Below are 14,685 nucleotides of genomic sequence, written 5' to 3'. Positions count from 1 at the left end.
TACTGGGTCGTAAAAATTTCACTGGACTGTGTGGTAAAGTTCCAAAGTTATTAAGACCCGAAGTTGGGTCTGAAGATAGATTGCCAGATGGGGGTTGCAATTTCCGGGTCACACCACCTTCTTTCACAAGTCATAATTCTGCAACTAATTGGCAGGGGAAACTAATACTTTGTATACGAGTGTTCCAGATAAACTGCTTTAAAAGTTACTCTTAGTTATCAGCCTTTTCAATCATCAAGACTAAGAGTTTTAATCCAGCATATTATTTACCAAACAGCAACAATTTTTAGAAGTACAGGTTTAACAGAATTTGAATTCTATATGAGAGCTCCTTATAACAAATCAATGTGTGCTTGATCAAGGACATGTGGACACCTAAAAAGAATGTAATCTATGTAGCTCTAACAGCACATTCCATTTCTTAACAGGCTTTTGACCTCTAGAAAGTTTCACTTCAGCCCACATTGGTGGAGGGTTCCCACACCTAAGTCCATTTGCTGAGGGGGGTAAAAGGGTGAAAATTGCTGAGCACTTCAACCTTTCAGATAACACTCAGCCCTAATTCACTGACAGCAAAACAAACATGACAAATGCAATAATGAACTTATGTGTAAACATTTTACTTGTTTCATTGATTTGCTGAATCTCAATGTGCTAAATACTTTGAAAGAAGATAAACTACTGATAAGGATAAAAACTGGTTTCTTATTTAAAGTACAGTACATCAGATAAGGAAATTCCTGACTCAAATACTGGGTTCGAGTCTGAAAAAGCTCGCTCAAAGCGTTTCAATAATATAAAACTCCGCTTATATGCTCCAGTACATTATGAAAAGGATAGTGCTACTCACCGTAAAGGGAATAAGGATAGATTGCTACTCAGCATAAAGCCACACACATGAATGCACACGTACATATGCAAGCACGCAACTGCTATCTCCGGCCAGAATGCAACTGTCCCACTGAACAAAAGTAGCAATCTGGATGTAGGCAGGGAGGGGGAACAGATAGCAGGGTAGGTGGATGAAGGGGAGTCAGCACTGCCTGGCAGGACAAGTAGCTACTAGATGCTTGCAGGACAAAACCAAGCACAGCACCAGGGGACTATGGGAGGGAGGGGGGACCTGGAGCGGAAAAGGAAAGGGGCAGAAAAGGGAAAGACTTGTGAGTGCATTGACGTACAGTGGTGCACAATGAGTGTGAGGGGACATAAATTGGGAGAAGGTGATAGGAAAGAGATGGTGGAAATTTTTGGTTGGATAGTGTGGAGGCAGCAGTTTACCGTAGGTTGGGGCCGCGATGATTCTGGGAGTGGAGGATGTGTTATAAGGCTAACTCCCCTCGGCACAGTTCAGAAAAGCTGTTGGTGGAGGGGAGGATCCACATGGCCCAGGTTGTGAAGCACCCACTGAAATCAAGCATGTTCTGTTCAGCTGCATATTGTGCCACAATGTGGTCTACTTTGCTCATGGCAGCTGTTTAGCAGTTGGGTAAATGACATGACTTTTCACTGGTGCCCTGGCCTCTGATAGTATGGATAATACTAACAGAATTGGAGTAGGAAGCACTATGTGGGTGGATTAGGAGTTGAGACCTGTGGTTACATTGGCAGAGTGGTGCACAGTGAGACGGGAGGGGATGTGAATTTAGAGGAGGTGATAGGGCAGACGGAGCGGAAATTGTTGGGTGTAGTGTGTGGAGAGAGTAGGTCTTGCACCTGGGTCTTCCATTGCAATAGGATCCCTGTGGCAAAGGGTTAGGGTTTGAAGTGGCATAGGAATGGACTACTATTTTGTGGAGCTTGGGCAGGTGATGGGGCACCACTTTAGGAGGGGTAGGAAGGATCCTGTGTAGGATGTCCCTATTTCAGGGCATGATGATAGGTCACTCCTGCTTGAGGCTGGGAGGAGGACTGTGTGTGTGTGTGGGGGGGGGGGGGGGGGGGCACAGGAAATTTAGGAGTATGGAGTATGTCCAAGGGATAGTGACTGCCTGTCAAGACCTTTGTGAGACCTTCATTATACTCGCAAGGGAGTTGTTCTCACTGCAGATACGCCATCCTCAAATAGCCAGGCTGTACTGGAGTAACTTTTTGGTGTAGATGGGATTGCAGCTATCGAAATTCACATACTGTTGGTCGTTTGTAGGTTTCATGTGGACAGAAGTATTGATGTAGCCATCAGAGAGTCTATGGTCAACAGCCAGGCAGGTGACGTGAGTTGAGGAGGATCAGGTGAAGCAGATGGGACAGAAGGTGTTGAGGTTGTGAAGGAATGAGTATAGAGTGTCTTGGCCCCAAATCCAAATCACAGAAATATTTCCAATCTGAACCAGAGCAGGGGTTTGGTTTTTGGCTGGAAAGGTTCCTCATAGATGGCACAAATAGGTTGGCATAAGAGGTTCCAGGTTGACTGGTGATACCAACATGACAGTCTCAGGGCCATAACACCCAGTGCTCATCCCTTCTCCCTACACCTCTTCCATCTGATTCAGCTGGTCCTTCACAACACGATGTCCCACCGTCGTGGATGTTGACCAGTTCCTCTCTGATGGCTCCATCCACTCCTCTGTTCACATTAAACCCACCAACCACCAACAGTAATGGCACTTCAACAGCTACCATCCCTTCCACACAAAAAATCCTTCCCATACAGCCTGACCACTGGGTCACTATCTGTGGTGGCAAGAGTCCCTTGCCTGATATGTCAAAGGTCTCACGAAGGCCTTCACAGACAGGCACTATTCCCTAGACCTAGTCTGGAAGAAATATCCCGAATTCTATCATCACACAGTCTCAATCTTCTCACCACCCCCTAGAACCAGCTATGATTACCATACCCTGAAATGAGGGACATCCTACCCAAGATCCTTCCCACCAGTCCTAAAGTGGTATTACACCATCCACTCAATCTATACAACATTCTGATCCGTCTCTATGCCACTCCCAATCCACTGTCAGACGTCAAAGCCCTGTAGAAGACCCAGGTGCAAAACTTTGGCAATCCACCCACCCACTTCCTATTCCAGATCTGTCAAACTATGGGCAAAAATAAAGCTGACTACATGCTGACACAGCATGCAGTTGAACATTATGTGCTGAATTTCAATGGCTGCTTCACTACCCAGGCCCTCTGGATCCTCCCCATCACACCAGCTTTCCTGAGCTGCCCAGATGGGAGCTATCCTTACATTCACTACTCCTGAAATTATCCCAGCCTCAACCTACAATAACCTACTCTCTCCACACACTACACCCAACAATTTCCACTCCTATGTCCTATCATCTCCTCTAAATTCACATCCCCTCACTGTGCACCACTCAGCCAATGCAACCACAGGTCTCAACTCCTTTGCTCCTCTCCTCCTCCACTATCCCCCACCCCTTCCCAGAATGTACTGAACAATTTTAGAACATGAAATATGTCGAGACTTGAGTACTAGCAGAACATAGTTGTATTTTCAAAGTAGGTCCACCTTGTCATTGCTTTTAGGGCCTGAACATATTTTTTTAGGTGGTTTAGAACATGGCAATACTAATGAAAACTATTTAAGAGTTTGCAACAGATTTCTGTATACAATTGGGCAAAAAATACCCATTTACAGCATTTTACAAAAAAAATTGCCCTCAATTTGTAAACTACTGGAAAGCAGAAGGAGAAAGAAATTTTGTGTAATCTAAGATCTTCAGGTATAAAACGCTAAACTTCATATTTTTTCAGGCATTTTTTGACAGGCTTTGCTTCAAATTATCCTTATGAGAACTTCTCAAGACAACTTCTTTATTATTTTGTTTAACAGAGTGCAAAAATATGTACAAGATGGCCTAGTTCTGTTTCTTTCAAGAATATACTGCCAGAGATATTATGTTTCAAAGTTGCCAAAATTTCACAGGTGCAGTTGATAGCCACACTATGGGGTCAAACTAGTCTCTGCAAGTGTTGCATTGGTAAAAGTAAATGTTTACCAACGTTCATTGGGAACATTTGTGAATGTTCACATAAAATACACAAAATGTCAACAAAATCTGTAATAGTCATGCAGGAACTTTTTCCAAAATTAGACTGACTGGCATGGAATGGCCCATAAATGGAACAAATGTAATATGATACCATAAGCAGAGTATAGGTGGATGGCCTTCAGGAGGCTGTCACTAAAAGCACTAAAACCCCTCACCCCAGGAGAGTATCAACTACTACAAAAATCTTTAGACATGATCACTTACTTCTGTAACTACTAACAAGGTGCAACAGACTAATACCGAGATTGTAATACTGTTAATCACACAGAATGCAACATTTCTTGCAGTCTGACAATTTTTTACTTTTTGCCATCTGTCATTTACTAGTGGAATCTCTACACAAAACTCACAAATTAACATCCCTGAGATGTATGCTATTCAAGTCAATTTTGAGGCTACAGAGAAAAACCTTCGGGAAGTGATACAAACACATACACTTCGAAGAACTAGTTGGTCTCAAACTACACTAGCGTGATTTTTGTACAGTCTGCAACCAGATGTTATCATTTGGACAATATTTCCATGGTCCACCTGGCCACCATCTTCAGTTGTGGGCAATGTCTGCTGATCTCACCAGACTGATTCCTGAATGGCAGCCCTTTTATACACTGCAAAAGGCCCACAGTACCTTTGCCAGAAATTGTTGCTGCTGCCGCCTACCAAAAATGAAGTTATAGTGCCACCAGCAGTGAAAGGCAGCAAAAACAATGTATCATTATTGAGTACCACTGTTGATGCAGTCTGCCAGCTAAGTCAACTGCCTTGTTTTTCAAGGTCAGATGAAACAGCATTCCAAATCTTACTTAATCCTATCACATCAAACAAGTAGCTATAGTCACGTGAAGTAGTAACATTCAAATCTTATGATGAGCTCAGCTTGCAAATGCATGCTTCACTGTATAAATACATGGAGTTCAGTTTCTAGCTGTTAGATGGCTCTTAAATGTATCATAAGGTCAGTAGAAGGGGGGGGGGGGGGGGGGGGACTGCTACACCTGCTTCAGGGCTATTGGTATACCCAGGAAATAGTTTAAATTCGTGTCTGGCCATCCAGATTTAGGTTTTCTGTGATTACTCTAAATTGCTTTAGGAAAATGACAGGACAATTCCTGGAAAAAGGGCATAGCTGATTTCATTCCCCATTCTTTCACAATCTGAGCTTGTGCTCCATCTCACAAACTCTTTATCAACAGGACATTGAACACTATCTTCCCTCTTTTTTCATTGAGGATCATCCCTATGAGAGTTCAGGCAAAAATGTCTACTATCTAATGCAGATACCCCCAACTGAGAAGAAAAAAATGTCGCAAAAAGGTGTGCTGCATGCTGCTGAAGAGGAAAAAGAAGTGAAAGTGCAAGGCAGTGTAAAAACACTGTATTGCACTACATTACAAAAGACTATTTTGTGTTTGCTATATCTATCCTATTAGCTGATATGTAAAATAATTATATTAGCTCACTTATTACATCTGATTTCATAGCAACCAGTAGGGTATTTAAATACAATGTCATGGGGTTAATGGGAAACTCTTGTCTGTATTATGTTGTTTGCCAGTCTAACTTTAATGGGTTCTTTTAAAATGTGAGAACAGGGGAAACCATTTGTATCTTATCATACAGCGTTGTGTGTCCACAGTAAAACAACACTCCACCACTGCACATTTCTCAGGCTGCAACACATATATCGTGAATTGTGCTAATAGTTTCGGCCAATATATGAGGGTTGGAATTTAAATAGTGGCAACTATTTATTCACAACCGATACAAAAGAGTTAAGCATTTGCACCTGTTACTGTCCTTTAAAGTCACCAGCACTGTGCATTACCTGTTGTCGGCGATGTGGAAGGCGTAGTGTACCATTAGCAAAGCCTGCGTTCTGTTGATGGTGCGAGTGGGGCGGTCTACTGCCTGTCAAATCTCTGGAACATTTCTGAAGTGAATGCCACAAAGTGGTTCCTTCGTCTTCGGAATCAAGTCGAAGTCACAAGGACATAAGTCACATTACTGTTCGTTTTTGGAGCATCTCGACAATGCACGGGCGCATACAGCGCAAGCTGTGGCTGCTCTGTTCGGTCAATGGGACTGGGAGGTACTGTACCATCCACCATACTCCCCGGACTTGACTGATTTGATTCCGAAGATGAAGGAACCACTTCGTGGCTTTCACTTCAGGACTGTTATAGAGATTCGACAGGCAGTAGACCACTTCATTCGCACCATCAACAGAACAGGCTCTGCTAACCGTATACTACACCTTCCACAGCAGGTTGTACACAACACTGGTGACTACTTTGAAGGACAGTAACAGTTGAAAACATTTAACTCTTTTGTATCGGTTGTGAATAAATATTTGCCACTATTTAAGTTCTAACCCTCGTACTTTTCCCACAGTGGCAATGGATTTGGTAAACACTGGGCTTCCTCAATTCCAGGTCACCTTTTACCAATCCAAAAAGTGGTCCAATCTTGGCTGGCAGATGAAGTACACATCTTTTTAAAATATGTCCTATCTTTGGAGGTATGTCCCAGCATGTGGTAGGAAAGTCACTGATTACATGCACCTTTCATTGGATTTGGAAAAAACCGAATGCCCAATGGATCTGTGTGTGTAGCCTCTAAGCTTTAAGACAAGCTTAAGGCAGTCCAGCTTGTGCTTTTGTGTCAAGTTTTCTGCATCTGAGATGGCATACACCCTCTTTGCTGACATCTGCAGGGGCCTTGTGCACTGGTATGGTGGATTGCAACTCATTGCCTGCAGATATCTATGTGCATCAGTTTATATAAACACTTCTCCCCCCCCCCCCCTCTCTCTCTCTCTCTCTCTCTCTCTCTCTCTCTCTCTCTCTCTCTAATCCCTTTGTCCTTTCTGTATACCAATATGTCTAGAAACTTAAGTTTTCCATCTCTCTCAATTTTTTTGTTAACTTGATTAAATAATCAAAGAAATTAAATTTTCCTATTCCTTATGGGCACTCCACAAACTTACTATTGATGTACCTCCAAAAGCAGGCAGGCTTTAAAAAATCTTCCTCAGTGTGATGTCTTCAAAATACTTCAAAAATACAATGATGGTTATGGTGGATAATTGGCTCTCCATAACCACTCATAATATTTTTTTATTGAATAAATAATATGTAGACCTTAGCACACGACAGCACAGCTCCATTTCTATGTCTAGTTTTTCAACAATTAACATCAAGGATTTTTCATGGGGAACCCAAGTAGGGCACACTACATCAAAGATTACAGGTAAACATGAGAGACCAAGACACAAAGACTTCAACTGCTGATAAAAATCATAGAATTGGAAATATGGTGCTCACATTTTCGGACATCAGAGCTAGAACTAATGCTAAATAGTTGGCCAAGTTGCAAGTGAGTGCACCTGAATTACTCAGCTGGATGCAGTGGAACCCATTCTGCATAAACTTCTGACATCTATATTCTTCGTGGAACAGCAACATCAGGATGTAGTTTTTCAGTACATTGACATTCTTTGAAAGTGAAAGCATCTTCCATTTCATTTGTTCAGTAGCGTCATTCTACAGTCTTCGGTATCCCAAGTCCTTAAGTAAAAATTTACTTTGCCTACATCATTATTCTGCAAAAGAATGAACATTTGAACATTGGAAGGGGATTGGTGGTGTCTGCTGGAATGGTTAATACATTTGGATCCTCCGTAATGAACTGGGTTGCTGCTCTTTCAATGTAGGATATATTAATGCACGAGGGCAAAGCCCACTGCAACATATCTTTGCTACCATATGCAGGGGGCGTTTCTTCAAAGATAGAATAGATTTTAAAGACAGAGCATATTTTGTCTGCCAGCCAAAGTTAGTGCACTTCTTGGCTTGGTAAAGGTGACCCAGGATTTAGAAAGTCCTAGTTTATCAAATCGCTTACCACTACAGGAAAAAAATATTTTTGACAAACTATTTGCACCATTCACTGTAGACATGTTGAGCACCATAACTACTTACAACTGTTGCAGCCTGTGAAATCTGCAGTGGCCTATCATTGTCTCACAAAGGAACAACAACAACATGTTTTATCATAAGACTCAAATTGTTACTCCCACATCTCACAATTGTAACTGTTGTAAAATAATACACTGAAATTAGACTGTCAGCCATTATAAATAGAAAACTATAAATAGAATACAGAGGCTACACATTAGCACACTGTTGGCCTTCAGCAGCATATAAATGGGCCACCTTTCATTATATGAACCAGTTCTGGTAAGATTAGCAAACAGTGCTCCCACCTGAAGACTGCAGCCAGATGGACCCTGGAAATACTGTGTCCAGGATCTGGCTACAGACCTGAGAAGGTTATCATGAGTTAATAAGCTGAGAGTCTATGTAGCACATAGATGAGCAATTTTTGGCCATCATACTGAGAGGTAATTAATGTTTGAAAATCTTTGTAATAGTTCAGTTGAAGTATATCAGTCACTGTTTCATATTACAATGCACATAACTCAAACTGATAAGTGGTCTATGAGTAAAGGTTAATAATTTCTAATATGGACTATCAGTAGAAACAATTCTGTAAACAGCAGTTCAACACTTAATAGTAAGTAAGTTACCTGTCAAATGGCTTAACACTGATAACAGTAAAAGTTCCGTGACTACTGGGTAGTTTACGGCACACTTAATGCTATAACTTACATTTGTGTCACTATGGTGTATCAGCATATTTAAAGCAGGCAAAATCTCACGGATTGTATGGACGGATGGTGGAGGATCCTTATTCCTGCACAGGTTAACAATCACCCAAGTAACATTTCTCAAGAAACTAATGGGAATATCAGGTTTAATAAACTGAAGCAACGGTTGTACAACTCCTAAACTGATAACGTAATCCCTGAGATTAGGTCCATCACCAATTATGTTTCCTGTGGAAGAGAAAAATATGATTAAAATTTATTTTCTAATGTACACTAAATTGGCAAACTATGTTGCAATAAATGTATTAATAGGGCAATTCTTAAGCCTTACTTAAAAGCCAGAGAACTACAGGTATAATGACCTACACAATGTACTACATCAATTAGTAAATTAAGAAATAATGGGAATGTTTTTAAAAATTTATCTGCTGACAAAACAGGAAAGGCCTGTCAGGTCATATTGATTAAGTCATCAACATATTCCTGAGGCAGTTTAAACAAAACAAGACACTGAAAATAGCTTAAGCATGATATGAACTTTTCTTCAGATTACATATTCAGCAGCATTTTCCTTATTTCCTATCAACAGTGGTATATGAAACAGATAAAGACCAGACCAGATCTGATCTAACAGCACAACAGCCAACAACAATGATCAGGATACTTGTACGTACAGCAAATTCAAACACATCACATATTTTGAACAACAGAGTAGAGCTAAAACAATGAACACAACTGTTCATATAAAGGGTGGTCCATCTGAAGTTTCGGATGAGATTATCTCGAAAATTATACATCGAGTAAAAATAATGTGTAAGACAAGTCCGTAAGCTCAAAATGATACTACAAGTGACCTCCAGCCCCCGCCCCCTTGGGTGGGGTGGGGGCAAGTTTTAAATCTTAAAATGGAAACACCCATTTTGTATTGCAGATTCGGATTCTCCATAAAAAAGTAATCAGGTTTTGTCTGAAACATTTTTATAAACCATTGACAGATGACACTGAAATCGAGAAAAAAGTAAATGTGAGGAAGAATTCTGATTTGTTTAGAATTACCCGAGAAAGACACATTCAATTGATAAAAACGTGCACCAATTCTTTCATTACGCCAAATTAAGCTATTTTTGTACAAAATGTACTGTATCCTACTTTGAGTGTTACCCAGGAATGACGACATGGACCTAGCTGAATGATGTTCCCATGGGGTGCTTCATTAGTTAGAGTCCCTTGCCTTTCAAAATTAGGGGTGCTTAATTAATGAAATTAGCCATGAAGAAATGGTTCAAAATTATCTCCATTTGCTTCGATGCATAAAGTCAATTGTCTGCGAAAGTTGTCCACAGTTTTGATTACTACATCCCTTGGTATAGCTGCATTGTTTCCAGTTGCGGGCTGTCTTTCATAAACAATATTTTTTAAATAACCCCACAATAAAATCAGGAGATGTTAGGTCTGTTTAATGTGGAGGCCACTGAAATGGTGCTCTGCATCCTATCCACCGACGAGGATACCCTAAATTTAAAACGTTCCGCACATTTTAGCACAATGGGGAGCTGCTCCATCCTGTTGGAACCACATTCATTGCCTAGTTTCTACATCACCATCTTCCATTAGCTCCAACAAATCATCACGGAGAAGTTGTAAATAAGATTCTCCAGTAATATTTCGGTCAAAAAAAATACAGCCCTATCAAGTAACCGTTTAAAATTCCTCACCAGCCCATAAATGACCATTTGTGTTTATTGTCAACGGGTCTGTGCCAGTGTGTACTAACAGGAGACCAATAATGACAATCATGATGATTTAATTCGCCACCGTTTTTTAATACAGCTTCATCGGTGAACATAACGTATCTAAAAATCATTGTTACCTCTTATTTCCCAGGCCCACTGGCAGAAATGCATGCATATTTGCATATCTTTCAGCATTAATGCCTGTGTCAGTATGATATGACACACATGATATTTATGTGCCTTCAAAATCCTCGAAACAGTTTATTTCGGTATTCCAGTTTGTCTCAATCACACGATTACTCCCTTCAGGATCCAGTTGAACACAGGTGAGAACGGTAAGGGTACGAGCATCATTTTCGTTGTATTCACGATAATAAGGTGGACGGTGCATGTATCCATTTCGAGCTCGTTGGGGGCAATTTCGAATAATGTTTCCGGTTGGATGTTGTCTGTTTGGGAAATTGGATGTGACCTGTTTGGGAAACATTCTTCATACAATTGCGCAGTTGCGGCGTAATTGTTATGGCATTCCACCTAAAATTATAATCATATCAACAATCTCTGTAGGAGGATAGTAACCTATGTTTCGCTAAAGAATAATTTACTTTCGTCAGTTGATGTTTACTGTTCATAATCTGAAAGTGAAGTGACGTCTGATCACATTGCACCAACCTTTATACTGAGCCATCGTTCGCAGTTTGGCCACGGTAGCACCACAGTCAGGTGAGTAATGCAACTGTGAACAGTTCCCTAACGAGATTTTAATACCATTCCACCTCCCTCCATCAAAAACTGTGGCAGGTAGGACACATTTTGTAAAAAATAGCTTAATTTGGCACAGTGAAAGAACTGGTGCACATTTTGTATCGATTTGATGCATCCTTCTCGGATCATTCTAAATAAATATGAATTCTTTCTGAATTTTTAATTTTTCTCAATTTCAGCGTCATCTGTCAATGGTTTAAAAAATGTCTCAGACAAAACTTTTGCACTTTTTATGGAGAATCCGAATCTGCAATAAAAAATGGGGGGTTTCCATTTAAGACTTAAAAAGTTGTCCTCACCCCACCCATGGGGGCTGGGGGGTCACCTGTAGTATCATTTGATGTCCCACTTTGAGCTTACTAACTTGTCTTTCCCACTATTTTTACCCGATGTATAGTTTTCGAGGTAATCTCGTCCAAAACTTCAGACGGACTATCCCGTAAATCTAATATTTTTTATTGATGAAACCAACAATTGTATCTGGTCACACGGGCTCTCCACGTTTGTGGACATACGTAGTGCACAGCTTGATTTTTTTTTTTTACACCTGGGTAAACAACTAGTCTGTTGGCCACTGACAAGTGAACATGTCTAAGTGGTAGCAGTCAGATTTTATGTTGAGGGCAAAATGACAGAAAAATTTGAACAAAGTAATTGTTTTAAGCTTGATGATTCTCGTGTTTAAATGATACATCAACAAGTGTTTGGGGATAAAGCAATGGATACTGCAAAAATAAAGATGTAGTACAACCTCTTCAAAGATGACCACTCATCATCAGCGAAGTGAAGCAGTTCAGGTAGTCCCTCAACATCCACAAATGAGGATGTCATTCGTCACGGAAGGACTGATCATGCAGAATACACTAACCATAATCAGAGAACTTTAAGACGAGGTTAAAATTTGAACTGGGTCTATTCATTGCATGTTAATGGAACATTTTGACTGCAGTTGGACCTCAGCAAAATTGTGCTACAGTTGCTAACAACTGAACAGAAGTAACTTTATTCAGAAATTGCATAGGTCACACTTGATTTTGTGAACAATAATCCCAATACTCTTAACATAATGACCACTGGTGAAGAGTCCTGGGTGTATGGGTGCAACCCAGAAAAAGTCATAACAGAAGCATCCCTCATCCCATGTCCTAAAAAAGAGGGGCAGGTGCACAGCACTGTGACAATCACGCTGTCCACCTTTTTTAATTCCTATGGCATGGTCCACCATGGCCCATATGGTACTAACGTCAATAAGGAGCACTACCAAGAGGTTCTGCATCACTTTCATGAAGCAGTGAGACATGGCCAGACTTGTGGGCAATGGGCCCTTCACCACAATGCACCCACTCTTAATTCACAATTTTTGGTCCAAGCACAACACGGCTGTGATTTGTTAGCCTGCCTATTACCCTGATCCAGTACCAACTGATTTCCGACTTTTCCTGAAAATGAAAGACTCAAAGCGACCAGATTTCACAACAGGGAAGATATTACACAGAATTTGATGGAGCAGCTGCACACCATACTAAAAGATGTCTTCCAGCAATGCTTTTGGCAGTGGCAACAGCATTGGGAAAGGTGTATAGAAGCTGAAGGTGACTACTTAGAAGGTGACTAATATCAAATAATTTGATCTGAATAAAGGTTGATACTATAAATGAAAGTCAAATGTTTTTTGAACAGCCCTTGCATTTAATAAGGGAATCTACAGCTTTCTGCCACTGTATTCCCTCTCATTTTCTTCTTAAAACATCATCACTGCTCTTTTATAGATTATCTACATACTGTAACTGGGAGTACTGTTTCAGAGAGACATTCTTGAATGATTTATGTACATCTAAATCTCCATGCTTCTTACAACACCACAATACAGCATAATTTTACTGTTTAGACAACAGCACTTCCAAAATTAACACAAAAACTATCTCCTTCCCAGCAAAGTACTTCCACTAATCACTTTCAACTTTATTGTTTTTATACTTACCCAAAGCCCACACTGCTTGCTCGCAAACATTCTGATGAGGAGATAGCAATAACTGTAAAAACAGGGGGACAGCTCCAGCAGCAACCACAGCCTGTGTCTGCACTGATGTTCCACTGGCAATATTTGTTAGTGCCCAAGCAGCTTCGAACTGCAGTGCAGCACTATAAGAAAATTTTTCAAAAATTAGAGATTAAATGTCTTAAGATAGCTGGAACAAATAAAACACAGATACTCTCATTTGCTAACAATCCTTCATTAATTACACCTGGTAATTGTCACATTTCATCAAAATATTCATTAAGAACTGCTCAGTTTCTGTAAAGGTTACTAATAGGAAAAATCCTAGGTGTTTAACTAAGTCACTAATGATATTATAGTCTTCTCACTCATTTACAGATTAAATACAATGGGATCAAATGCATTACTACCAACAATACTTTCACGAGACAATGAGTTGTGATTTTTAATCGTCTACTAGCGAAACTCAAAAGTAATTAATCATTTTCAGTTCTCCACTGCTTTATCAGAAAGTAATTTACTCATTAGAATCAATATTGTGCATGTGGTTTGAGTAAATAAAATACGCACACAATGACAGACTGTGGATTCATTGGATTCATTAAATTTTGTGGTGTTAATGTAATTTAGAGGTCAAAGATTTGTCTTTCTGTTCTACAACAGGTGTAAACTGATACGGTTTTTTCTGGTAATACAGATCTTTGAAGTTATTTTTTGAATATTATGCATGGTTTCTTCTTTTTTGATAATTGCATAGAAAACATTACATCAACACTCAAAGCTTCAGGTGTGAGTTATGAATCTTCAACATCTTCCTGGCTAAAAGTAACAAACCCAAAACATTACACAGCCTTGTTTCTTGCTTTGCCTCAATTTTAGTCTCAAAAGAGAAACAGTTTCTGAAGTGGTGTTATATCTCTTTCCAGTGTTCATTCTCTATGTTCTCCCTCTGCATGTTTTAACTGACTCAGTTATAATTCATATATGAATTCTCTCTCTTTAATTACACTCATTTAATCACGATTTACATTGTTACCGTTGATCACAATTTACATTGTTACCGTTGATCACGATTTACATTGTTACCGTTGATCACGATTTACATTGTTACCGTTGATCACGATTTACGTTGTTACCGTTGATCACGATTTACATTGTTACCATTGATCACGATTTACATTGTTACCATTGATCACGATTTACATTGTTACCATTGATCACGATTTACATTGTTACCATTGATCACGATTTACATTGTTACCATTGATCACGATTTACATTGTTACCATTGATCACGATTTACATTGTTACCATTTTACTACAATCATTTATTACTGGATATGCATCTGAACAAGTGGAGACAGGTGAAGAAACTTAAGATCTGCTAGGCAATATTCATCTTTTATTATATATTTGCTGCATCCAGGCAAACACATTCGGGGTGGTGAAGATCGCACCACAAAGCAGTTACAAAAAGGGGGCAAATTTGTAGATGTGACGTA

At 39.9% G+C, this 14,685-nt stretch overlaps 1 protein-coding gene across 1 annotated transcript in view; it reads right to left on the bottom strand.

Annotated features, from left to right (window-relative positions):
• The window catches only part of LOC124794685 (importin subunit alpha-3), a 101,769-nt gene that overhangs the window by 32,865 nt on the left and 54,219 nt on the right, over nt 1–14,685 (bottom strand). The window contains exons 4-5 of the mRNA XM_047258230.1: nt 13,166–13,326; nt 8,688–8,914 (exon numbers count right to left, since the gene is read on the bottom strand). Coding sequence (XP_047114186.1) covers nt 8,688–8,914; nt 13,166–13,326 — 388 coding nt within the window. The remainder of the gene's footprint in view (nt 1–8,687; nt 8,915–13,165; nt 13,327–14,685) is intronic.

This window comes from Schistocerca piceifrons, chromosome 4 (assembly GCF_021461385.2).
Source record: "Schistocerca piceifrons isolate TAMUIC-IGC-003096 chromosome 4, iqSchPice1.1, whole genome shotgun sequence".
NCBI classification, from domain to species: domain Eukaryota; kingdom Metazoa; phylum Arthropoda; class Insecta; order Orthoptera; family Acrididae; genus Schistocerca; species Schistocerca piceifrons.
This window is presented reverse-complemented; position numbering and strand designations above follow the sequence as displayed.